Raw genomic sequence first — 27,743 nt, 5'->3', positions numbered from 1 at the left:
CCGAGAGGTTATTTTTTTTTCCCCTTTTAGTTTCTCTTCTTTCCAAAGAAGCCTCTCGGCGCCCAGCTGGGGAATCTGACCCTCCAGGAGACTGGAGACGAGGGGGCAGCCGTCCGGTGGTCTCCACGGTCGCCCGCAGACAAGCCCGCACTTGTTCGCTCTCTTTGCACGAGGTGGCCGTCGCGATCGGCTTTTGATCTGACGCAGGGACCGGGGTCGGTGAGATCTGGCCTCTCGACCCGAGCTTTTCGGAAACCGAAACCGACAGGCTAGGCTAACGGGCGGCGGACAGCGCACGCTCGCTCGCTGGCCCCGGGCGCGCCCAACCCGCGCGGCGCCCGCCCCCCGCCTCAGGGACTCTAGTAAGTTTCGATTCTCCCGGCAGCCGAGTCCCGCGCGGAGGTCAGGCCAGTATAGCGCGCCATGGCGGACCCCGGGGTGTGCAGCTTCATCACCAAGATCCTGTGCGCCCACGGGGGGCGCATGGCCCTGGAAGCTCTGCTCCGCGAGATGCAGCTCTCCGAGGCGCAGCTCTGCGAGGTGCTGGAGGAGGCCGGGCCCGACCGCTTCGTGGTGTTGGAGATGGGCGGCAAGGAAGGGGTCACCCGGTCCGTGGTAGCCACCACTCGAGCCCGGGTCTGCCGTCGCAAGTACTGCAACAAACCCTGCGGGAACCTGCACCTCTGCAAGCTCAACCTGCTGGGCCGGTGCCACTATTCGCAGTCGGAGCGGTGAGTGCCGTGAGCGGGAGGGGCGGCTTCCCCGGGTCCCGGCTCTGGGAGGACGGTGGCTGCTGCTCTGGAGGGGCGCGCCCTCGCTGGGACCGCGCGCCCTATGCCTCTGCCTTGCTTGTCGCGGGGCCCGCGCTTTGTCTCGGAGGTTTCCTCCCCTCCAGCGTCGTCGGACCTTTCCTCCAGTATGGCTAGGGCGCTATTGCCCCGGTGAAGACTACGATGAACTCCCCACTTCCATAAGGGTCTGTCTGCAATGCGGAACACCCGGGGTCGATCCCTGGGTCGGGAAGATCCCTTGGAGGAGGGCATAGCAACCTCCTCCAGTACTCTTGCCAGAGGAGCCGGGGGGGCTACAGTCCATGGAGCTGCAAAGAGTCGGACACGACTGAGCAACTAACACTTTCGCTTTTCTCTAAATTTCTTTTGGGCATGCCAGGTTCTAGAGGGTTTGGAGGCAGGTTTGGGAACCACCGAAAATGCCTCCACCCTCTGGAAACTTAAGTCTCTCCCTCTCGGCTACCTTACCCGCTAGGGCTTTTTGTGTGGTCTTCCCAGACCCCCAGGCGCGCCTGGCCCCTGGGATCTGTCTCCATCGCGGCGCCTGCGGGGCTCTGCTTTGGCCCTCCATTCCTAGCCACCTCTCTCCCCCCTCTTATTATCCCTTTTTTGGTACCTGACTCTAGACCGCTCCACCGGACCAGAATGGTCCTATTCAAGGTTACCAACGATGGGTCCGCTCACAGATCCTTCCTCGTGGTCGCTTACAGATCCTTCCTCGTGGTCGCTTACAGATCCTTCCTCGTGGTCGCCAAGGTGGCCTGAACATTTGGCCAACCACCCTTTGACCAAACCACTCTTGGGACCACTTTGAGACGGTGCTGCAGTGTCTCCCAGGCAGCCGCTTCTGTGTTTCCACTTGTTTTGTCTCCTGAATATAGGTGTGCCCCAACGTTTGGGTTAACCTTTTTGATGGGCCTGTCTTCCACTTCTCTCCCCAAAAGCCCTGACACCACTGGGTTCAGTTGTCACATTTACAAAGATGGCTCCCTTGTGTACTTCCACAGGCGTTTAGTAGACTCTAGGTTCTTCATCTCCAGGTGTCTGAGAAGTATCTGCGTCTAAATATCATACCAGTCTAAGTCAAACCCATTTTCTTTCCCCCAGGGCAGGGTTCCTCGCCTCTTCTTCCTCCTTCACATTACCTTAACCATTAATCAGTAAGTCCTTTTATTGAGCACTCCTAAGCCTTCCCTTTCTATTTCCTACTTTTCAATCTCACTTCTAAATGAGTGTCTTGTTGAATTAGTGAATGATTTTCTCTGACCACTGTCTTTCTCCCCATCTTCCCTATCTGTATGTACTTCTGCTAAATTGTTTTTCTTCATGTAGCATTTGTCACACTTCCTCCCTCCTTAAAAACTTTCAGCGGTGTCTTAGTGTCCAAAATGGTGGGTGGTCTTCAAACTTTTCAGCCTGCACATATTCACCAAGAACTTTAGATTTCTCACTCCCAATACTTGTGTGATAAAACATACAAGACAGAGGTTGTAAATGGATGAGATTAGATGAGATTATTTTTTTTTAATTCGTTTAGAGCAAAATTTTCAAAATATGCTCCGTTGTTATTAAAAAGAGATATTTATTGTGTTGCGAGGCAACAATTTGAAAGTCTGTTTCTGAGTTTTAGGAAGGTATGAGTTTGGAAGAAGTCATCTAAGTCAGTAACAGATGAAACCAGGAAGGAGGAAAAGAGGGTAGAGATTAAGACAAAAAAAAAAAAAAAAGGAAGGAACATTCTAGTGCTCTACCAAATAACAACGGGGATGAAAGGCTTTGTAGTCTTTCCTGTTTTGTTGTGAAAAATTCTTCACCAGTTAGTGCTGGCTTTTAGTTTTAAATACATAAGCTTCTTGTCTTTACATTTTTTTTTTACTATGAGTATTTTCAACATACGCTAAAGTAGAGAGGAGCGAATGATGAACCCCTATGTACCCATAGTTTCAACAGTTTTCAAAGTAAGGCCAGTCTTGGCTCATTTATTCTCCCCTTCCTATCCCCATTCCCAACACCAATGTGTTATTTTAAGCCAAATGCCAGAGTTTAGTTGCTTTGTAAAATACTCCAGTATCTCCAAGGATGAAGGACTCTATTAATATAACTGCAGTGCAATGATCACTTTTTTTACAATTATAATTTTAATATCATATAATATCCAGTTGGTTTTCAAATTTCTCTGACTGCCGTATATTTGGACTTGCATTTACAGGGAATAAAACCTGTGCAGACATAATCCATAATTGTTTTAATATGTTGCAATATATGTAATATATTTAGAAACTTAGTTTTATCACGCACACTACATTTAGAAACTTTAGTTTGTTTCTTTGTAATTATTATTCTTTGTTGTTTGAAACATCAAAACTGTTTTAAGTTCATAAATTGGGTAGTTGACCTGCACTTTTCTATATTTTAAAAGGGGAATAATATGTACTATATGAATAATATGGTCTATAGGAATAATTTAGTTTATGCAAGTTTGGGTGGATTTTCTGGAGAATTCATGAAAGTCTTTTTTCTTTTTTTTAGTTGAGTGATAAAGTCTTATTTCTTAAGTGTATTGGTCTAGTCATATTTTTAAATTGTTTATATATCACTTTTGAGTTTGAGGATTAAAAAGTTTTAATCCATTAATGTAAATCATGTCCTCATAATAAGGACCATTGGAGAATTCTTTTTCTTTTGCCTCAAAGCCTAGAAAATATATTTTTGCCCCAAGTATGTTTTAAAATATTCTCCCTTTCTTAGCAACTTATAAAACCTTATCTTCTAAAAGATGGGTTTGACGCAGGGGAGTCTAAGGGCTTTTTTTTGTGGATTACAGGGTGATGGGCTCTGTTGACCAATCGATGCCCATGTTGAGATTAACATTTAGTTCAGTAACTGTTCTCTGTTTGCGTGAGGACTGTTTGCCTTTTGCTGGCCTTATAAATTTTCCTCTGTTTTACTATTATTTATAGATTGGATTTCTCCTATAAATTCTGCAGTTCTGATCTTTTAAGTTGCTTTTAGCTAGACATTTTAGTTGATGACAGGGCTTGCTTCAGTTTCAGCTTCAGTTTAATGTAAGGAAACTCAGGCCTAGAGCTGTTTAAAATTTTACCAAAGGTCACATAACAGATAGCTGACAAAGTTAGTGTTGAACCCAGATCTACATAACTTCTTTTTTAAAAAATATTTGTTTATTTACTTGACTGCAGTGGGTCTTAGTTGCGGATTTCAGGATCTTAGTTCCCTGACCAAGGATCAAACCCAGGCCCCCTGTACTGAGAGCACAGAGTCTTAGCCATTGGACCACCAGGGCAGTCCCCTGGAGAACTTAACTTAGCTACTGGCATTGTCAAGTAGCTGTAGGAAGTGTGATCTTTCATTAATTCAGGTTCAAGACATTTTTTGTAAGCATATTTTCTGTTTAACTGTTTAAAGCAGACTGAGTGCTTTCAACTAACTTTGCGGCTTCTGCTGCTGTGGGTGTATCCTCTGGGCTCTTCCTGTTTGTGTGACTTTCCTGTTTGCGTAATTGAAACTTTGGGTGGGGGTGGGTAGATAGGAAGAGAATGAATCAATTATTTCATAAATTTAAAAAATTGCAAAGAATAGTATAACAAGCATCAAAGTCTGTATATTCTGAGTATATTCCAAAAGCTACACTATATAAAACAATATATAGTATGATAAGCTTATAATTCACCTCTCAGAATAAATATTTACATTTTTCATTTTTGCTTCTTTTATGTTAAAATAAAATGAAAATCATAACATCGCTAAGGTTATTGTTTTTTTTCTTTTCATCTCATTTGCCTCTTTCCCCAGAAACAACCTCAGTCATGATTTTGGTGTATATCCATGATTTTAAAATTTCCTCTCATCTGTGTTTTTATTCATATACAAAATGTAGTGTTGCTTTACGTGTTTTAGAATTTTTACTCAGTGTCATGTTTTGAAAATCGATTCATGCTGTTATACAGATCTAGTTTATTCATCTTAACAGCTGTATAGCATTTCATCATATGATTTGTACCTATTCCTGCAATAATGGACTTTTAGAATATTTCTAATTTTTTGCTACAAAGAAGCATGCTGCCAAGAGGATACTTGTCTCTTGGTGCTCATGGCAAAAGCTTCTCCAAGGTATATCATTGTGCTATGCTGTACTTAGTTGCTCAGTCATGCCTGACTCTGCGACCCCATGGACTGTAGCCACCAGCCTCCTCTGTCCATGGGGTTCTCCAGGCAAGGATACTGGAGTGGGTAGCCATGCCCTCCTCCAGGGGATCTTCCTAACCCAGGGATTGAACCCAGGTCTCCCACATGTCTGGGGAGTTCTTTACCGTCTAAGTCACCACAGAAACTCATTAGGAAATGGAATTTCTGGGTTCAGTGTTTGCTTCACCCTTTGCAGATTCTGACAAATCAATGTAATAAAAATATTTTTACCTTGAAAGTGTTAGTCGTTGGGTCATGTCTGACTCTTTGTGACCCCATGGACTGTATGTAGCCCACCAGGCTCCACCGTCCATGAAATTTCCCAGGCAAAAATACTGGAGTGGGTTGCCATTCCCATCTTCAGGGGAATCTTTCTGACCCAGGGATTGAACCTGGGTCTTCTGGATTGCAGGTAGATTCTTTACCATCTGAACCATGGGGCCAATTGACATTTTCATGTTTGGTAGTCTCACTTTCCTGATTTTATAGACGATTAGCACTTGGTATTATCAGACTTTTTCTTTTCTTTTCCTTTTAACTTTTTGACTGCACCTCGCAGCATGTGAGATCTTAGTTCCCTGACCAGGGACGGAACCGCTGCCCAAACTTTGTATTTGTGCTAATCTGAAGGGTATACAATTGTACCTCATTGTTTTAATTTTAAAATTATTTTCTTATGAAAGTTTTAAATATGTGTTATTTGCTTATGACACTATATACATACAGTGAAAATCTGTGTATCCACAAATCAGCTTCAGAAATAAAATATTACCAGTTAAAAGCCCAGAATTCTCACCTTTGATCAGTTCAGTCTAGTCGCTCAGTTGTGTCCGACTCTTGGCGACCCCATGGACTGCAGCATGCCAGGCTTCTCTGTCCATCACCAACCGGAGCTTGCTCAAACTCACATCCATTGAGTCGGTGATGCCATGAGATGGTTGGATGGCATCATCTTTCATTATCTCCCTCATTTTATAGGTGATAACTAGTGGTAAACAAAACAGCTTTCAGTTTGTGCACATTTAGGATATACAATGTAGTATTTTGTCAAGGAAATGGCAACCCACTCCAGTACTCTTGCCTGGAGAGTCCCAGGGATGGGGGAGACTGGTTGGCTTCCATCTATCGGATCGCACAGAGTTGGACACGACTGAAGTGACTTAGCAGCGGCAGCATACATTGTGTAGTGATTCCCTCTATCAAGCTGATTAACCTATTTATCACCTCATCTATTTACCCCCCATTTTAAAAAAGTTTATTTATTCATTTGGCTGTGCTGGGGTCTTAGTTGCAGCACGTGGATCTTAGATCTTCATTGTGACATGAGGACTCTGAGTTGTGGCATAAGGGATCTAGTTCCTTGACCAGGGATTAAACCAGGGCCCTGCAAGTCGGGAGTGGGAAGTCTTAGCCACTGAGGCCACCAGGGAAGTCCTATTTACCCCCATTTTTTTAAATGATGAGAACATTTAATAACAACTCTCTTAGCAAGTCTCAAGTATACGATATTTATTATCAACTATGGTCACCAAGCTGTACCTTAGAGATCCAGAACTTCTTCATCTTATAGGTGAGAGTTTGTACTCTGACCAACGTCCCTCCTCCTCCACTCAAATCCCTGGCAGCTACCATTTTATTCTCATTGGATGTGTGTGACTTTCTTAGATTCCGTGTGTAGGTGAGATCATGCAGTTTTTGTCTTTCTGTGTCTGGCTTATTTCATCTAGCATAAGGTCTTTTAGTTTCACACATGTCAGAAATGGCAGTTTGCTTGTGTTTATGATTGAATAACGTTTCATTTTGTGCATCTAAACCACATCTTCTTTATCCATGCATCTGCGGATGCACACTCAGATTGTCTCCATGTCTTGGCTATTGTGAATAATGCAGCGATCCACTTGGGAGTGCAGATATTTCTTCAAGATACTGATTTCATTTCCTTTGGATATACACCCAGCAGTGAGATCACTGGATCATATGTTGTTCTATTTTTAATTTTTTGAGGAACTCCATTCTGTTTTCCATAATGGCCATACCAGTTTATAATCCCACAACACGGTTCTGCATTTGATATTTATTTTCCCCCACATGTTTATTATCTTTCTACACATGCATTTATTTCTAAGCAATATTTAGGATTGTTTTGCCTGTTTTCAAGGCTGTAGATTACATCAGTGATTGGGTATGCAAATATTTGCTTTATTTCATCTTGTTTGCACAACTTAATGTTTGAGACTCACTCCTGCTAACAAAGCCCTGTTTCTATACACCTTGTGGCCTGGGCAAGACAAATTTCTGCCCTGTGCCCGCTGCTGTATGGTCCTAGTTCTAGCCCAAGTCTATACGTACTCACCTTTTGAGGAGTCTGTGGAGTTAAGGAATCGTGCTCATCTGGACCCAGTGGCCTCCCTCTGGGGCCCTCCCCCTCCCCCTCATCGTTCTAGACTATGCTGTGGATTCCCAGAACCCTAGAATTCCCAAGCCCATTTCCAGGGCCTGAGTGGGCCTCATCCCTGTGTCTTCCGACATGCGGAAGGAATTTGGATGTACAGGCTGGTATGTTCATTGCCTCTGTCTGATGGCACTAGCAATGTGGGACAGAGCCTGATGGGGAGAAGAGAAGTGATGGGCTGGAGGTAGGAGCCAGGGCTGACTTTCTTCATTCTACTGTTAATATATTCTATCACAGAACTCAAAGGAGTCTGAGCGTTCTAAATTTGAACTTGGCCTTCCAGATCATTATGAAAGTGCGTTTGTCAAGATAGGAAGAGAGAACATATTTTATTGAACCATTTCTTAGCTTGATTAATTACTTCTAAGTGCCTAGGTACTTGAGTTCTGGATTGGAAAGATTCCCTGGAGAAGGAAATGGCAATCCACTCCAGTATTGTTACCTGGGAAATCGTGTGGACCAAGGAACCTGGCGGGCTACAGTCTGTGGGGTCACAAAAGAGTCAGACACGACTTAGCAACTAAACAACAGCAACACGGGCCTCCAAACCCCATCATTTTAAGAGAAGGACTGCTCTAGTTCTTTCTTTTATAAACAATTGCTTTCTTTTGTACAAATGTACATGATTTTTGTATCAGTTTTCTTGTTATTAAAATATAGGTTGTTTTCAGTTTTTTGTTATTATAAACTAATAATTTGGAATATCTTTCTTTGTGTATACATGGAAGAGTTACCTAGGTATCTAGTAGCAGAATTCCCATGCTTAAGTTTTAGGGGCCAATACCAAATCTCCAGGTATGCACACCGAGTTTTAGTCCCACCAGGAAAATATGAACATTGCTTTGTTTCACATCCTTGCCAGTTGATGTCATCAAATTGTGCCAGTACAAGGAATGTGAAGTTGTACCTCATTATGGTTTCAATACTTTCATATTTTATATATTGTTAGTTTATATATTGTTTATATAAATTTATTGTTTATATACTGTTAGTTTATATATTGTTACTCTCTAGCACTTTTAAGTCATACTGCTTGTTTTAAAATTTCTTTTTTAAAAGTTTTATGCAGTTTTTTAAAGTTTCTTTCCATTTATAGTTTTTACAAAATATTGACCCTGTTCCCCATTTTGTACAACATATGCTTGAGCCTATCTTACCCCTAATAGTTTGTATCTCCTACTGCTACATTTCTCCTCCCCTTACGCCCACTGGAAACCACTCATTTGTTCTCTCTGTGTCTATGAATCTGCTTCTTTTTGTTATATTCACTGTTGTATTTTTTTAGATTCATATATATGTGATATCACACAGTACTTTTCTTTCTCTGTCTGACTTATTTCAGTTAGTGTAAAGTCCTCCAAGTCCTTCTGTGTTTCTGCAAATGGCAAACTTTTGTTCTTTTTAATGGCTGAGTAGTGTTCCATTGTCAGAGAAGGCAATGGCACCCCACTCCAGTACTCTTGCCCGGAAAATCCTATGGACAACAGAGCCTGGTTGGCTATAGTCCATGGGGTCGCTAAGAGTCGGACACGACTGAGAGACTTCACTTTCACTTTTCACTTTCATGCATTGGAGAAGGAAATGGCAACCCACTCCAGTGTTCTTGCCTGGAGAATCCCAGGGTCGGGGGGCCCTGGTGGGCTGCCATCTATGGGGTCACACAGAGTCGGACACGATTGAAGCAACTCAGCAGCAGCAGCAGTGTTCCACTGTCGTATTCCAAAGTATACTACATTTTCTTTATCTGTCTGTCTGTTGGTGGACACTTTGGTTTCGTCCATAACTTGGCAATTGTAAATAGTGCTTCTGTGAATATCGGGTATGTATCCTTTTAACTTGGTGTTTTTGCTTTTTTCAGGCATATACCCAGTAGTGGAATTAATGGATCATGTGGTAGTTTTTATTTTTAGTTTTCTGAGAGACCTCCATACTCTTCTCCAGAATGGTTGCACCAATTACATTCCTACCAACAGTGTATGAGGGTTCCATTTTCTCCACATCCTTGCCAACATTTGCTGTTTGTGTTCTTTTTGATGATAACCATTCTGACAGGTGTGAAGTGCTATCTCATTGTGATTGTGATTTGCCTTTCCCTGATAATTAGTGATGCTGAGAATTTTTTCATGTGTTTGTTGGCTATCTGTATTTCCTCTTTGGAAAAATGTCTATTCAGTTGTGCCCATTTTTAAATTGTTTGATTTTGTTTTGATGTTGAGTTGTATGAGCTGTTTACATATGTTGGATATTATATACATTGGCTATTCATCCCTTATTGGTCATAGTGTTTGCAAATATTCTCTCCTATTCAGTAGGTTGTCTTCTCATTTTGCCGATGGCTTCCTTTGCTGTGCAAAATCTTTTCAGTTTAATTAGGTCCCATTTGTTTCTTTTTGCATTTATTCCCTTTGCTTCAAGAGACAGATCCAAGAAAAATACTGCTATGGCCTAATGCTTGTTTTTTAAGTTTGTCTTACGTGGTGTCTGATTCTTGGCAGTTGTTTCTTATCTGCATTGTTCTTTTTCTGTCCTCTTAGCAATATATTTTTGCCTGTAATTGCTTTTATTGCATTTTGTTTTTTATTGTAAACTATACAGTTCAACAGCAATAAGTACATTCACGATGTTGTGCAACCATCTCCACTTTCTGGTTCCAGAACATTTTCATAATCCCAAAAAGAAACCCCACACCCATCCATGGGCACACCTCATTCTTTCCTCTCCACAGCCTCTTGTAACCTCTAATCCACATTCTGTTTGCATGGATTTGACTGTTTTGGAAATTTCCTGTAAATGGAATCATACAATATTTTTCCTGTTGTATCTGGCTTCTTTCACTTAGCACAATGTCTTCAAAGTTTGCCATTTACTTCTGCATGTTACATGTCTTTTGTGAGGTTATATACCCAGGAGGAATCTCCCTGGAAGTTCCCTTTGTTACTAATTGTGCTCTTTCCGTGGAGTCTTCCTGACATTTTAAATAAGTGATTAAAAAAGAATCCGATAACAAAATATTTTCTGCTTTTTACTTAATGTAGAGGTGACAGAATTAAACATTTAAGGTAAGTATAGATTTGTTTACATAAAAAGGTTCTAATTTGATTACTGCTCCTGACCACATTTATTTCCAAACTAGCATCTGTGACCTTTGGGCTTCTCCGCTAGCTCAGACGGTAAAGAATCCGCCTGCAATTTGGGAGTCCTGGGTTTGATCCCTGGGTTGAGAAGATCTCCTGGGGAAGGGAATGGCTATCTACTCCAGTATTTTTGCCTGGGGAATCCCATGGACAGAAGAGCCTGGCAAGCTACAGTCCATGGGGTGACAAAGAATCAGTGATCTTTACCTATAGACGACTTTAGAATTGGCAAGGTCCCAAGATGGTTTTAGAAAAGGAATAAAAGAAGAACTTCAGATCTCAAGTCCAATGAGAAATCAATTTAACCAAATTGGGGCACAAATGTTGGACTCAGTTTGGGAGAAGAAAGTGGAGACCTCATTCATGATTTTTGAATGCTTCCTCACTGAGAAAAAAATTTTAATATGTTTCAGACCAAGGACTTACCTAGTGGTCTAGTGTTTAGGACTCCAGGCTTCCTCTGCAAGGGGGGGCCGGTTTGATCCCAGGTTAGGGAACTAAGATCCCACATGCTACATAGTATCTCCTGCTCTTCACTGTCTTCACTTGCTATGCTTTTTCTCAGTCCTGATGTGGACTTAGGGCAATGATGCCAAACTTTTGCTGCACATTGGAATCACTTGAGGAATCTTTTAAAGATACTGGTGCCCAGGTCCTACCCCTGGACGTTCTGATTTAATTGGTATAGGGTATGACTTGGGCATTGGGGTTTTTTTTAAAGGCCTTGGGTGGGGCTTCCCTGGTGGCTCGGTGGTAAAGAAACTGCCTTGCCAATGCAAGGGATGGGTGTTCGATTCCCAGTCCGGGAAGATCCCACATGCCTTGGAGCAACTAAGCTTATGCACTGCAACTGTTGAGCCTGCACCCCAGAGCCTGTGCTTTACCACAAAAGCAGCCACGGGAATGAGAAGCTCTCGCACCACAGCTAGAGAGCAGGCCCTGTTCTCTGCAGCTAGAGAAAAGCCTGCACAGCAACCAAGACCCAGCACAGCCAAAATAAATAAATACAATTAATAATAATAATAAAAAAGGCCATGGGTGGTTCTAATGGGGAGTAGAGTTTGAGAACCCCAGAACCAGAGAAATAGGTCAACCTGGGGAGCTTGTCTACAGTGTGTGGCACCTGTACAGTTTGCCTTACTTTTGGTACAATCAGAGATTACAGTCAGTTCCTCCGCCCCGCGCCACAAGCAGAGATTACAGTCAGTTCCTCCACCCGGCGCCTCTCCCATTCTGGGAACCTTGGCCATCTGCACCTGCGGCTCACCACAATCAGCGGTCAGGGGGCGCCTCTTCTTTGCAGCCGGTATACTCTGGGTAACACCGTCGTGGTTAAAGCAGACCCGTTTCTTCGGCTCCACCCTTTCCCTTCCCGCACCCTGTTCCTTAGGCTGCTCCTGTGTTCTCCGCTGGTCTACTCTGGTTTTCCCCCATCCGACTAGGAGTTCCAGATTTGGTGAATCATTCCTGCCTCTAGTAACTGGCAATCGAATCTCAAACATCAGAGGTACAGTCATATAGAGAATAGGAGTCTCATGACTTGGATACTTTTCAGGGTTGGTTTGACTGACGCCATTTTACTCTGTAGACTAATGTTCCCTAGATTTTTATCTTTCACAGGTCTTGGTTTCTTTCTCGCTTGGCTGGCATCGTGGTGATCTATTTCCTGTGTTCTACACAAACTGACTAGCTCTTTGATTCTGTCCACCCTCCCCCCATGAGGTGTTGGGGAGCAGAGCAGGTGAAAGGAAGAGGTGTTTTAATACAACCAACTGTTGAAAAACAAGACTCTCTAGAGAATGGGCGTGTGGAGACAGTGGGGGAAGGAGAGAGCGGGATGGATTGAGAGAGGCACTGAGATCTGTGCACGACCACGTGCAAATTCGATAGCTAGTGAGAAGCTGCTGCGTAACACAGGGAGCTCAGCTCAGGGCTCTGTGATGACTTACAGGAGTGGCATGGGAGGGCGGCTCAAGAAGGATATGCGTATGGCTGATTTACGCGGCTATACAGCAGAAACTAACGCAACATTGTAAAGCAATTGTATTCCAATTAAAAACCCAAACTGGGGCTCCCCTGGTGGCTCAGTAGTAAAGAGCAGGCGATAAGGGTTTGGTCCCTGGTCTGGGCAGATCCCACATGCCTCGGAGCAGCTAAGCTCATGTGCCTCAGCTATTGAGCCTGTGCTCTAAAGCCCATGAGCTGCAACTACTGAAGTCTGGGCTCTCTGTCTGTGCTTCACAAGAGAAGCCACCACATTAAGAATCCCCTACAACTAGAGAGTGGCTTCTGCATACCACAACTAGAGAAAAGCGCTTGCAGTAACGAAGACCTAGCACAGGCCAAAAAAAAAAAAAAAAAAAAAAGAGAGAGCGAGCAAGAAATAAAACTAGTTTTAAAAATAAAAATAAAGTAAAACCAAGACTCTCCCTAAGGTTATCGTTTTCTCGTTGGTCTGGTTTAGGGTTGACCCTATGTTTATTGACTTGCGAAGTGCCAGAGCTCACACGTGTGAATATCTGATTCAGGAACCTAGCTTAGAATTTCATCCAACAGGCCCAACCAGCAACTCCCAGCCCTGACTGCACACTGAAATCATCTGGGGTCCCACCTCCTGTCAAATTAAATAACCCTCTCTGAGGGTGTGGCCAGGCTTAGGTATTTCTCAGCACTGCCCAGTTGGTTATTATGTGTAGCCAGGGATGAGAACCTCTCTGCAGGCTAGACCTCATCTGTGGTTGGCGGAGCACTTCCTGCCTGGGTTAAAATAACCTTTCATTCCATGGCTGGAAGAAAAGAATGAAAAGATCATTTGTTTTTAGGCTTTTGGCTTGAGATTCCTGAGAGACCTTCTTGCCTCTCCCAAGGCCATCTTTGCTCTTTTTAGAAAAGTTATCATTTCCTATCCCAACTCATGCTGTTTGAAGTTTATCTGCTCCAAGGGCAGGCAGCCTTCTGCAAACCCTTGTCTCCCCCTGGGCAGCTCATAAGGGCTTATGGGTGAGCTCTTTTCTGTGTTGGGAGGTGGGGAGTCCCATGGCTGTGAGTCAGCCTTTTGTTGGAGGAGGTCACCTTGAACATGCTTATCTAGGTGTGCCCTTTGGTCCAGCAGCATTAGCATCACCTAGGAGCTTGTAAGAAGTGTACACTCAGCCCTTATCCCAGACCTCCTGATCAGGAACTCTGGGGGTGGTGTCTAGCAATCTGTGTTCTAACAAACCTTCTCAGCGATTCTGATGTGAGCTAGAAAGTTGAGACTCACTCTATAGGTCTGGGACAGGGCCTGAGAATTTGTGTTTCTGACAGCCTCCTAGGTGATGCTGATTGGAGGACTTCACTTTGAGAACCACTGGTTTTGAGAACCTCAAGAGGCCTTGGGAGATTTTCACACCGTTTCCTGGCTAAAGCCTCGTAGCCAGTATTAGGGACCTGGAACTGAGACAGAGTGATCAGAAGAAAGTGAGAAGGAAGCGTCTGCATCTTAAACCTAAACATGACCTCCATCAAGCCCTGACCATGACAGGTTCGGCTGACAGTTGAATCAGTCAGCTGCTGAACTTGTCTCCTCAATGCCAATCATGAGAAACAGTTTCTTTTCTTTTTTAAAAAATAATTTATTAGATGTTCATATTTGCTTGATGAAGTACTAGACATAGCCTTTATGGATCTGGGAACTGCCATAGAAAATAGACTAGCATAAGTGAACGTGCTCAGTCGTGTCTGACTCTGCAACCCCATGGACTGTAGCCCACCAGGCTCCTTTGTCCATGGGATTTCTCAGGCAAGAATACTGGAGTGTGTTGCCGTTTCCTATTCCAGGGGATATTCCTGACCCAGGGAGCGAACCCTTGCCTGTTGAGTCTCCTGCATTGGCAGGAAGATTCTTTACCAAATGGCATCACCTGGGAAGCCCAAAATAGTTTAATTTTTTCTTTTGGCCTCGCTAAGATGCATGCAGGATCTTAGTTTTCCAACCAGGAGTTGAAGCTGTGCCCCCTGCAGTGGAAGCATGGAGTCTTAACCACTGCACGGCCAGGGAAGTCCCAAGAAACAGTTTCTATCATTTATTGTGTCCCTCCTACACCATATTCTTCCTTGGTAGCTCAGATGGTAAAGAATCTGCTTGCAATGCAAGAGACCCAGGTTCGATCCCTGGAGAAGATCTCCTGGAGAAAGAAATGGCAATCTACTCCGGTATTCTTGTCTCCCATGGACAGAGGAGCCTGGTGGGCTACAGTCCATGGGATTGCAAAGAACTGGACACGGCTGAGCTGCCAAACAATAACAGCAACAAGGGAACAGTAACTGGGATGGTCTAGCATGGCTTTCTTTTTTTTCTTTTTGGTTTGGAAAATTTTCAGTCCTGTTTGTTTTTATTTTTCCAGATTATGTTTTTAATTTTCTTGAGTTCTGAGTTCAGTGATGAGCTTTTCCTCTTATTTGAGTCACCTTTTATTTCTCATGTTACCTAGCCTCAGTTTCCCAAAATAAAAAGTAGAATATTTCCTCATAGGTTATAAATAACAGATCCAGTACCTGTCACTTAGAAACTATGTGATGAGTGTTAGCATCCGTACTTCTGGTCTTACTTGCATGCAAATGGGCTAAGTCACTTCATTTGTGTCTGACTCTGTGGACTCTAGCCCACAGACTCCTCTGTCCATGGGATTCTCCAGGCAAGAATGCTGGGGAATGTTGGGGATCTTCCCAACCCAGCCATCAAACCCGAGTCTCTTATGTCTCCGGGATTGGCAAGCAGGTTCTTTACCACTTCCCAGTGCCACCTGGGAAGTCCTTGGTCTTAGTCACTCCCCAGATAAGTGAGTGAGAACTGCCCCACTTTTTTGAAATTAGGGTGGAGATAAATCCTCTAAGAAGCTTGGAAAAGTCTAGGAAATGTGGGAAAACAGAGCAGGGCCTCCCAGGGATGGAGCTGCAGGTCAGAACCCAAGGCTAGATATGACATGCTGCTGACTGAAGCTGGGTTCAGGTGAGGATTATAGAATCTAGAGGAATGAATAGTTTGCCTGAGGATGGAGATGAGAAATGAAGAGTGATCTGGGCCCTCAGACAGGCAGCATCAAGGACCCAGCCAGCTCCTCCTATGGGCATGAGTGTCTTAGGTGGGCTGGGAAAGCCCAGACTCTTGGGGCTCCAGGCAGAGGGCTTCTCCATAGGCTTGCCTGGTTGCCTTTAGTTATTTAGAGGAAATACTGACTTCCAGGACCTTGGAAGTGCCCCACTTCCCCTTGGCAAGGGCAGAGCAGGTGCAAGACAGGTAAGACCGAGGCTGTGTGTTGCTGGAATCTGGAGAGGGGCTGGGTCTTCAAGTATGACTGTAATCCGGCCATAGGCGAGGTACAATCGTCTTGGTACTGTGACCACAACATCTGGACTGAAGCTCAAAGGAAAGAAAGGTTCTTAATTCTTCCCACCTACCCGCTGTCCGATATCTCTGAGCCAGAGGGTAGAAGCTGCCTAGCGGTGGGGTGTTTCAGTGAGCTCATTTTCTGCTTCGGATTGAGAGGGTCATTAGCAGCAATGCCCAGGGGAGTAAGAAGTCTAGAGAGGTAGGGGGGCTCACACATGTCTGGTAAAAGCTGTACTGGAGGGGTTTCCTGCTTTGGGCTGGAGGCTGGGCCCCTTCCTGCTGTAGAATCTCTTCATAGATGGCCCCCTCCCGTGATGGTTGGGAAAGAGATAAGGTGTAGTTTTGCATAGCTGCTGAGGGCTCTGGGGAGTGGGGGCTGTGGGGGAGCAGTTATCTGAAACCACAAACCCCAAGAGCAAGCAGAGAGCTGATGTCAGCTTTATCAGGGAGTGCCAGAAACACACTAAAAGCCAGGGCTCCTGGTGAAGAAAACCAGGAGAGTGCACGCCCTAGAAAATGACTGGGATACAGGCTGTCAATAGAGCCTGACCACCTGCCCTTGACTTTTGCATGAAGCAGGGAGTGTGGGAGGGCTGGCTGGGTTTTAAGGGCTCAGGTGGCAGCTGCCATGGTTGTTGATTCTGACTTTTCTTTTGGGGTTCCTACAGCTAGATCCAAAAGCAATGCCAGAGTGTTTCAGAAATGCCTTACACAGACAGTGGCATTTGAATAGTGACTTTCAAGGACCAATTCTTAGAGAATAACTTTTATGTAGGTGTTTACATTACAAAAATCACTGTCAATTTCAATAAGATAATTTTGCAGTCAGTTGCATTTCTGTTTACAGTGACAACGAAAAACAATAGTGACAACTGATTTATGTTTAATATTTGGGAAATGAAAGAGAACTATGAAAAGAAAGATTTTAATTCTCAGTAAGAAAAATAGCATAAGACTTGAATAAATGAAGAGATATTTTCTGTCCTAAAATCAGAAGATTTAAAATAGTAAGATGACATAATATCTAATCTAATGTATGGAGTTAAGACAAATTAGATTCCATATGATATTTTGTGGAAATTGACAAAACGATAATACAATTTCTATAGAGAAAATAATGCTTAAGCATATTAAGGAAATTTTTGAAAAGAACAGATAATAGGATAAATTATTCTGTTAATATTTAAAATGTGGTACAAAGAACATTTATATTGTATGGTATCAGATGCAAAGCAGAATAGTAAATTGATAAAAATATAATAAGGATTCCCTGCATTCTAAATTTGCTAAAAAGTTAACAAACAATAGTTCTGGACGACAAAATAGTAAGAAAGGAATCCCATTCAATAGACATTACTGAGAAACGATATAAAGCACGTCTGTCCTCTGATGCTGGTTTTCAAAATAAGCTCTAGATATTTTAAAGTTGAAAATATCTTTTTTAAAAGTGAAACAAAATGATATATTATAGTTATCCAGCTGTGGTGGAGGAATTAAGTTTTCAAGTATTAAAACAGTGGGCTAAATTACAAGTGGTGAATTGGGAGGATCTGATTGTATAAAAATTGAGCAATAGAAAGCTTAATAAGTTCTTGATAAAAAGGGAAAAGTGCAAAACTATTTGAAATAAACAAGGCTGGTAAAAATTAGTATTAAAAATATAAAGAACAATTATAAATCTATAGATAAACAGTTAAAAGATATGAACAAATAGTATAAGAGGAAATATGAGCATCAAACCCGCATTTGGAATATTTCAGTCTTGCTAATAATTAAAGTGCAAATTAAAAGCATGAATCTATTTCTTAGTTAAGTAGCAAAAGTGATAAAACTCTATGTTAATGTGCTTGGAGGGAAAGAGACACACTCCCTAGATTTACTAGTATGTTTTCTGCAGAGCAGGAGATCAAAATGAAACATCAACCACTTAGGCAATACTCTCAAATAAATCTCAAGAAAATAATGTGAAAGAGGAAAGGTTTATAAAGGTTGTATAGTGAAAATCTGGCCATTACCTAACCACCTGACAATTTGATAATGGTTGTACAAACTGGAAAATATTAAGATCCCATCACAGCAACTATTAAAACCATAAATCTGAGGATGTTGGTGATATTATAGGGAATGTACGTATGTAAGTTAAGAAGTAGAAGACATTTGTTAGGTGAACATTGCTAATTGTCAAGTCATGTTTGTCTGATGAAAACATCAGTGCTGTCAGCGTCTCAATGCTTGGTCTAATAACTCAGTGCTTGTGGGATGTCAGTGTGATTATGATTTGGGGGTCTTGCTGAAAGGCAGATTTTGATTCACTCGAGCTGGGGTGGAGCCTAGGATATTCTAAATTTGTGATAATGGTAAAGCTACTGCTCCCACCACATTTTTAAGAGCAAATGTTTAAATCTCTGCCATGCAGTCTTGTGGCCACTAGTCATATGAGGCTATTCAAATTTAGATTAATTGAAATGAAATGGAAAATTTAGTTTCCTAAGTCTTACTACCTATATTTCACGTGTGCGTTAGTCATGTCTGGCTTACATCTCAGAAAGCTCAGATTATAGAACAAGTCCATCATCACAGAAAGTTCTGTCAGACCTAAATCATAAGTCTTAAAGTGAAGGGGATTTTTATCACTTTCTTGGTAAAGTTGTTTGAAATATGAGATGACAAGCTTGTTGCATTCCTTTGTGGTCACAAATCACATAGGTATACATTCATAGAAGTGATAAAGCAAGGAACAGTTTCATCTAGTTTAGTTTGATCAATGAAATTCTTTTATCCCATTGATTTTATTGTCATTAGGATGCGTTATCCTAATTATTATTTGCCTCTCAATGAGCAGTCATTTCCACTAAATTGATTTCAGTTTCTTTGCTATTTTTTCCTCGTCTTACGTAATTAACGTATACTAGAGGAGATGGCATCACTGACTCAATGGACGTGAGTCTGAGTGAACTCTGGGAGTTGGTGATGGACAGGGAGGCCTGGCGTGCTGCGATTCATGGGGTCGCAAAGAGTCGGACACGACTGAGCGACTGAACTGAACTGAACTGCCTGAGAGGAGACGTTTAAAGAAGGATTGCAATAAATTAAAGCATAACGTGTATGTTGTCAATCAGCTATACTCCAATACAAAATAAAAAGTTTAACAAAAAGGATACATGTGTATAATTTATGAAGAGATCCTCATATTCTCTTTTCCTATCTACGTGTTTCATCAATTTATATGTTTAAAGTGTATTCTTGAAGCTGGACCAACCTTGTGTTAGTTGCCCAAGGATGTGGGCATTGATTTTCACTTGAAAGGTTTCCTGGATGATTGCTTTTTCTTTATTTTCTGTGAAGTGGAAATGCTGACCATTGTTATTTTCTTCCAGGAATTTATGCAAATATTCTCACGAGGTTCTCTCAGAAGATAACTTCAGGGTCCTGACAAACCATGGACTCTCTGGACTGAACCAAGAGGAATTGGCAGTGCTCCTCCTCCAAAGTGACCCTTTTTTTATGCCCGAGGTAAGTTCTGATTCCTCAGTTTGAAAAGCAAGCAGAATGCCTTTGGCAGTGTGGTGTCCTGTGTGTGTTGGAATGGGGGCAGAGAAAACCTGGCACCAGGGCTCAGCAGGTGGCAGTCAGCAGGTGGCTGTTGCTAAGTGACCTGGAGATTCCAACAGTTTCCTTCTTATTTGAAGTTTAATAAGTATTTGAGTCTGGAATTCCTCCTCCCCTGGGCTGCTAGGGGACCCTATGCGAGCAAGTGTGATCTGAAGAACTAACAATAAGCCTAATTGATGCCTTACATCCGAGGGACTTCCTGGAAGAGGTGGGCTTTGAAGCAAGATTTCGGAAGATGACAGGGTACATTGCTTGAGGCTAAGTTGTAACAAAGAGATCTCAAAATGCAGTGATTCAAGTAAAATATTACTTCGTTTCTCCATCTCTTGGTAGTGTAGATCTGAGGTCACCAAACTACTCCATGGACCACATCCCGCCTGTTTTTGTAGTTTAATTGGAACACAGTCACACTCATTCATTTATATATTGTCTATGACCGCTTTCTCATACAAGAGTGAGTTGAGTATTTGCAACAGAGATTGATGGCCTGCCAAGCCTAAACTATTTACTATTTGATCATTTATGCTAATAGTTTGCTGACTTTGGTCTTGCCTAGTGGTAGGCAGGCAGGTAGTCTGATGGTCAGGCAGCTGAATTCCATGATGTCATGTAGGGACTCAGGCCAGTAGATCAGCCTTGTTATCTTATATATAATAGATCTGTTTTATTACTGGACCAGTAGATGTCTCTGTTCTCTTTTAACATGTGGCTTCTTCCCCATGGTACAAGGAGGCTCTTCTCAGTGTCATCATTTTTCTAGCCAACAGGAACGTAGACAAGGAGTAAGTAAAAAACAAGCTGCTTCCTTTTTAAAAGGATGTGACTTGGATATTATATCTCATTCATTGTATGCTCCAGCTCACGTGCCAGAACTTATCACATGACTGCACTTAGGGAGAAGGCAGGCTGGGAAATGTAGTTTTCTGGCTGGGTAACTATATGCCCAGCTAAAACTTGGAAGCTTCTATTATTAGAAGAAGGATAAGAATAATCTCAGATAATTAACAGTCTCATCCACCTAGGAATATTGACTTGAAAATCAGATGCTGCTGCTTAAAGAATGGTATCTGAGAATGATCTCAGAAAAATCCTTGTGTAAAGAAGTTAGCCTCACATTGGAAGAGTGGCGCAGAAACGTAATGGAAGCCTCAAATTGAGAGGGTGGAAGGGACTGAGATAAGATAACAAGGTTGAAATTCGGTCGTGCTTTTATGTATGACAAGATAGCTATTAGGGACTTCTGGAGGATTAAACATCTTTTGACCCTAAGCTCAGTGTGTTTCCCTGAGGACTTAGGAAAACTTAGGACACGTGGGGTGATTTTGTGTTGATTACTGAACTCAGGCAAGATAGGAATGCAAGACACTCTGTAAAAATGTCTTCAGAGAGGAAGGGTGGGGGAGGGATATTTAACTATATATAACTCACTTCCCCAGGCATTCTTTCATTTATGTACTTGAGTTTCTCTCTCTCTTATTCTCTCTGTTTCCAGGAACCCAAGGTTCAGAGGTCTTATCTTAGGATCTCTATGGCTCTTGGCCTATGTGCCAGCCAGCCCAGTCCTTCCTGGCTACCAGTATGGGGAAAATGCCTTACACCCTAACTCGTTAAAGGTCCCATTGACTAACAGAGGCACCCTCTCCTTTCCCTTTCGTGTGTAAGAATGACAACAGTTGAACGCTTGTCATGACTCTTGAGAGAGTGTTGCCCGGGGTCCAACCTAGTGTTAAACTTGAAGGGCTGGAAACGTCACTCACCAGGTCAGCTCTCTGCTTCTGTTCTCCAGAATCACCAAGGACTTGCTATATCACGTCCCTGGAGAATAAGAGGAGTGGCGGCTCTTCCTTTCTCTAGGAAAGAACCTACTGGATGGTGCTGTTGCTGACTTAGCCCAGAAAAAGCCCATTGACAAAAGTGCTGGGAGGCTTCTCGTAGGAGGATGCTGACCTTAATCACACAGAGAGTCTGAAGTGTCACCTGAGGCTCCCTTACCGTATCCATGGATTTTAAGAATTCAGAACCCGTGATTAGAGGGTAGGGTGGAACGGTTTGTGCTTGAAGTTTATTTTTAGCTGATAACTTAATTGCCTTTTACCACCTATTGGGGTAGGATCACAGATTAGCAGACTGCATTGCTTCCTGGGACCAGAAGTCTGAGAAGCTGGTTCCTGTGATGGGGAATCAACTAGAGCACCGATGACATAAGTCTCTGTTTGACTGTTCTGGGCAAGAGTTGTCTCTGTAGGAGTGTTTTAACTTGGGGGAGTAAGGCACAGTATTTCCAAGGTTTTAGCAGGGGAGGGGAGTGGTCAGCCAGAGTTCAGCTAGTTCCAAGGATAGTTGATCAAGGATGGTTCCTCCATGTCTCTAAGTTCTGCCTTTGCCACCAACCACCTATGTGATCTTGGACAAGGCATTTCATCCTTCAGGGTCTCCCTTAACTGTTTGCTTTGCAGTCAATCAGCTAACACTCAGGAGTGCAAGGGTAGCACTGAGTTAAATCCTGAAGCCACTGGTGGGCAAGGCACACGCCTGCCCTCAAATACCAAACACGTTCACACTATTCCACTTTGCTTAACCTGTGAGAACATTAAAGCATAAACCTGAACTTCCTGGTATATAAACATGGATAATTGAAGTGCATTTATTAAAAGGGAGAAATGGGTCTCATTTGTTCTGGCAGGAGCAGTCTTTCTTAAACATCAGAATAGTACTAGGAATGTTAACCAAAGTATCATTTGTGAAGTTGCTAATAATCCTTGTTTGACTTGAGCCCTGAGAATTCTGGCTCTCAAGCTTTAGTGTGGGTCAGAATCACCAGGAGTGTTTGTCAAACCCAGATTGCTGGGCTTCTCTGGCCATTCTGACTGTAGATACGGGGAAGGGCCCAAGGGTTTGTATTTCTAGTTAGTTTTCAGTTGGAGCTGATGCTGTTGGTCCAGGGACCACACTTTGAGAACTGTTGGCCAAGAGTCTCGATTCTGGCTCCTAGACTCTGTCACAATAATATGTATTTGCATCAGGTTTAGAAGTTGTTTGTATGGCTCAATCATGGTTAAATCCATGTCTTTCCCACCTGGATACACCACAGTGGCCCATGTTGATCTGGTTTGCTCAGAGTCTGTTGAAACAACTTACAAATGCTTTTGTGTTTAAGCCTCTTTGTGTAACGACTCAAACATTTGCATCACATTTTGTATTGTGCTCAAGACATTATGTATTTTATTATTTAACCTGCTCCACAACATGGTTAGGTGAAGGGAGCAAATATTTTTGTCTTTTACAGCAAGGGCAAGAGGCTGGGAGTAAGTAAGTAACTCAGATGTGAAGTCATGTATAGCTGCTTCCAGCTGCAGACTTCAACCAACATCCTCTAGTCCTGTATCACAGGGTCTGGCCTCACTGACGATATACTTCTCCTGCTCTCCTTTCAGTAAGCATTACATCTCTGTAGAGCTAGATATGTAGATATACCTATTTACATATAAAAATGTTCAACTATCACTTGGTCTTTTGAGAAACTGCCACATTCTGCCCAGCTCCCAGCAGCTTGAAGGTAAGACCTCACATCCTTTCTTTTCTTTTTGACTGTGCTATGTGGCATGCAGGATAACATGCGCCCCCTGCAGTGTTCTTCTAATTGAAGATGGTCTTTTAATTGAAGATGTGTTGATATCCAAAGGTGGGCCTTCCTCTTTGGGATTCCTTTATATGTAGGGGTCCCTCTGGGTCCTGTTTTGTTCTATCTATAGCTGGCCATCTTATATTGATTCTTCCAAAAGAGGTTAATAAAAGTCAAGATTCTTTAAGTTAGTTTGTAGGCTTCTTCTTCCCCAAATAAGTCACTGATTGAATATAACTCAACAGAGCAGAGTTATACACATACATTTTTTTTCCTTAGATATATCTCTGCTTCTGCTCATGTGCTCAGTCGTGTCTGACTCTTTGCGACCCCATGGCTCCTCTGTCCATGGGATTTCCCAGACAAGAATACTAGAGAGGGTTGCCATTTCCTTCTCCAAGGGATCTTCTTGACACAGGGATTGAACCTGCGTCTCCTACAGCTCCTTCATTACAGGAAGATTCTTTACCTGCTGAGTCATCAGGGAACTTTATATCTGTGCTTCTGTTTTTTCTTTTTCTTTCAGGAAATAAGAAAATATGCATTTTTTTTCTTACCGGGAAGTAAAAAAAAGTGCATTTTTATTTTTTATTTATTTAATCAATATTTATTGGTGTATAGTTGTGTTAGTTTCAGGAGTGAATCAGTTATACCTATACATAGACCCAACCTGTCCATCCTAAAGGAAATCAGTCCTGAATATTCATCGGAAGGACTGATGTGGAAGCTGAAACTCCAATATTTTGGCCGCCTGATGTGAAGAACTAACTCATTTGAAGACCCTGGTGCTGGGAAAGATTGAAGGTGGGAGGAGAAGGGGACGACAGAGGATGAGATGGTTGTATGGCATCACTGACTCAATGGACGTGAGTTTGAGTAAACTCTGGGAGTTGGTGATGGACAGGGAAGCCTGGCATGCTGCAGTCCCTGGGGTTACAAAGAGTTGGTCACGACTGAGCAACTGACTGAACTGATACATAGATCCACTCTCTTTTAGATTTTATTCCCATATAGATCATTATAGTTACGCAAACTTTCCTTAACGTGTGGCATATAGAGAAACATGTTTTCTTTCTGGTTCTTGTTTCTTTCTTCTGTAGATATGCAAGAATTATAAGGGTGAGGGTGGAAGACAGATTTGTAACCAGCAGCCCCCATGTGAAAGACTCCACATCTGTGAACATTTTACCCGAGGGAACTGTGGTTATGCCAACTGCTTCCGGTCCCATAACCTGATGGACAGAAGGGTGCTGGCCGTCATGAGGGAGCACGGGCTGAGCTCAAGCGTGGTCCAGAACATCCAGGACATCTGTAATAGCAGGCACCGCCGGAAGAAGCCCTCAGCATGGAAAGGTAAGCTTGGTGGCCTTCTTAACAGGATAAACGGAAATAAACAGAAATCACAAGAAGAGGGAATCTCTACTTATACTCACACTACCTCATCATGTAAAACTATTTTCCCTTTCAGACCTTGTCGATATGCATACACAATTTTTACATAATTATGATCATAGTATATGTGTGATTTTGCAGTTTGATTTCATGCTATCCCATGCATCCATGCCACACAGACACACTTCACACTTGGGCACGTTGCCAACATATAAGGGACATGTGCCACACACCGTATGTGCAAACCTCATGTACACACACATACACCCCTCACATGTCCACCATGTAGGCATATCACACACACACATACACACACTTCATATAAACATATATGAACCCCACATATAAACATCACATACAAGCACACCACACTTTTTGCACACACGAACACGCACACGCTCATTCCCTCCCTTCTCTTTGCTTCCTGGGGCTTAACATGTTTCTAGAAAGAAGTCAATTTTTTTTTTTTTTTTTTAAATTTTGGATATCGCTGACTTAAGTTTGGGCATTTTGGGGGCCAGATGAACAACTCTGGATAATTCCACGCTTCAGTGAAATCAGACCTTTCCTTATTTTCTTTTTTTGTTGTTGTCTTAGGTATTGTGACTTCTTAGCTTAGGTATGATTGTGTCAAAATATGGGTGAACTCTTAGTGATTTGGGGGCACTAGTCTCTGGTGAGCACTAGTCTATCTCTCCATTCACCTTAGCGGTGAATGTGGACTTGAACTTGAAGACTGTGGACAGCCCCACCTAGGACAGCGGGCATTTAGGAGCTGCGTCTAAGTCCCATGAGAGAAGCTGAGAAGAGCCAGAGTTGGCTCAACCTTTATCCTAGGTGTTTTCTGCTGGGCTGGCAGGAAGGGGGGATTCTTCCACCTTGACAAGATTTTCACACAAATTAACTTTTTTAAACTTTTTATTTGATTTTGGAGAATAGTCAGTTAACAATGTTGCTATAGTTTCAGGTGCACAGCAGAGGGACTCAGCCTTATATATACATGTATCCATTCTCCCCCAAACTCCCCTCCCGTCTAGGCTGCCATGAACACTGAGCAGAGCTCTCTGTGCTACACAGTAGGTCCTTGTTGGTTATCCACTTTAAATATAGCAGTGTGTATATGTTGATCTCAAATTCCCTAACCATCCCTTCCCGCCATCCATCCGCCGCTGGTAGTCATAAGTTCCTTCTCTAAGTCTATGAGTCCTTTTCTGTTTTGTGGATAAGTTCATTTGTATCATTTCTTTGAAGATTACCCATATAAGGCATGTCACAGGATGGTTCTCCTCTATTTGACTTGCTTCACTCTGGTGTGAAGTAGTATGTCACTCTAGGCCCATCTGTATTGCTGCAAATGGCATTTTCCATTGTAGATAGGTACCGCATCTTCTTTATCCATTCCTCTGTCAATGGACGTTTAGGTTGCCTCCATGTCGTGGCTGGGCTTCCCTGGTAGCTCAGCAGGTAAAGAATCCGCCTGCAATGCAGGAGACACGGGTCCAATTTCTGGGTCGGGAAGATCCCCTGGAGGAGGAAATGGCAACCGTCTCCGGTATCCTCGCCTGGAGAATCCCTACGGAGAGCAACCTGGTGGGCTACAGTCCATGGGGTTGCAAAGAGTCGGACACGACTGAGCGACTAAGCACAGCACGGCTCAGGTCTTGGCTGTTGCAAGCAGCGGCAGCGTTTGACTCTGCAGGATTGCCGAATGACAGTGCCAGGTTAATTCACCGCTTCTCCAGTGTGAACGTTTAGGGGTCCGAGGTGGAAAGAGTGAGATCCCTAAAAGTGGTCATGGGGAATTCCTGAAAAGATTTTTAGACCTCCAAATATACTTACCCACAAAAACATCTGAACTTCTTTTGCCTGCTGACGAAGTCCTTCCTTTTCTTCTCTCCTGCTGACACTGTTTCTGCTTTACCCGACTCTCACTTCACCCAGCCCCTCTGGGGCCGAACGGGAGGCGGGTACAGAGTTAGTGACATTAAAGCTAACTTTTGTTGTTTGGTTTTTCTTTCCCAGCTCCTCCTCCCCATCGTAGAGACCCAGCATACAGAGGGAGGAGTAGGAGCAGAGACCGGGGCAGCGAGGAATTTCTTCCAGCAGCTTCAACTCCTGCCCAGAGGTCCTGCTCAGCAAGCCCAGAGCCTGCCGGCCACCGCGGCTCTGTCCCGAGTGATGGGCCTGTCGAGGATCTTGCCCACAAATTCTCGCATCTGGGAAGTCAGGAGTGTCCCCCGCCTGCCTCCGTCCCGTCTGCAGCTGTTGTTCTTGGAGGAACCCATCAAGGGGGAGGAAGCCAGAAGCTTGCAGAGAACGGCAGCGCAAAGGATCTTTTCTATGGGAATCATAGTGATTTGACACCAGCCTTCAACTGGAAGGGCCCTGCGTCCTGGCAGAATGACCAGGACACCGGTAAAAAGAGTTGGCTTTCCTCCAGTCCAGCCTTCTCCTTCTCTCCTCCCGGTTCTCCGCAAACACCTGAAACCATCACCACCAGAAAGAGCACCGCTGTCCTTTCCTCGGACCATGTGAACGCGGAGTGCAGGAGTGGGAATCAAGACAGCCAGCATTTCCCGCTTTTTGATAATAAGGCTGATGGCATGGCCGTAGATACCACCTCCACGAGACTGGCAAATTACCAAACCCCAAGCAGTAGTCAGAGAGAAAAATCGTTACCTAGGAATCCAGACACCGGAACACCTCGGAGTCATCTGCCCACCACTGGCAAGATAACTGGGGATGGAGCCGCGGCCTTTGTTAACGGTAATCACACAGAAGAGACCTTCTGGGCTAGTCAGTCTGTCCACAGGGCCAGTAGATGGATGGATAAAGTGATGGATAAAACTATCGATTCGATGTAGGTAAAACTGGTGCCACTGGGTTTGGCTTCATGGTGGCAGTCAGAGGAAAGAAAGATGTGTTATGCTCTGGAATTCGGGGGTTAACAAGCAGGTCCTGCCCACACGTGGGGAGCCCTCTGCCCCCGCACAAGGCAGCACTTGCTTTCCCCAAGGTCCCTTCTTTTTCTTTTGTATAAACATAATATTTTATACAAGGATGTTATAATATTATTAATAATTGATATTAATGTAAGTAAAGATACTGCAGTTACACATTATATTCTTTAATGTTTTTCTATACCTAGTTTGTTTATAGCTTA

At 43.2% G+C, this 27,743-nt stretch overlaps 1 protein-coding gene across 1 annotated transcript in view; it reads left to right on the top strand.

The window, feature by feature from the left end:
• The first annotated feature begins 423 nt into the window (after window positions 1-423).
• The window catches only part of ZC3HAV1 (zinc finger CCCH-type containing, antiviral 1), a 50,712-nt gene continuing 23,392 nt past the window's right edge, over window positions 424-27,743 (top strand). Inside the window, exons 1-4 of the mRNA XM_068973321.1 lie at window positions 424-731; window positions 19,332-19,467; window positions 24,289-24,541; window positions 26,603-27,346. Coding sequence (XP_068829422.1) covers window positions 424-731; window positions 19,332-19,467; window positions 24,289-24,541; window positions 26,603-27,346 — 1,441 coding nt within the window. The remainder of the gene's footprint in view (window positions 732-19,331; window positions 19,468-24,288; window positions 24,542-26,602; window positions 27,347-27,743) is intronic.

Source organism: Capricornis sumatraensis, chromosome 5 (assembly GCF_032405125.1).
Source record: "Capricornis sumatraensis isolate serow.1 chromosome 5, serow.2, whole genome shotgun sequence".
Lineage (NCBI taxonomy): Eukaryota > Metazoa > Chordata > Mammalia > Artiodactyla > Bovidae > Capricornis > Capricornis sumatraensis.
The sequence above is the reverse complement of the archived record's forward strand: the minus strand, read 5'-3'. Positions and strand labels throughout refer to the sequence as shown.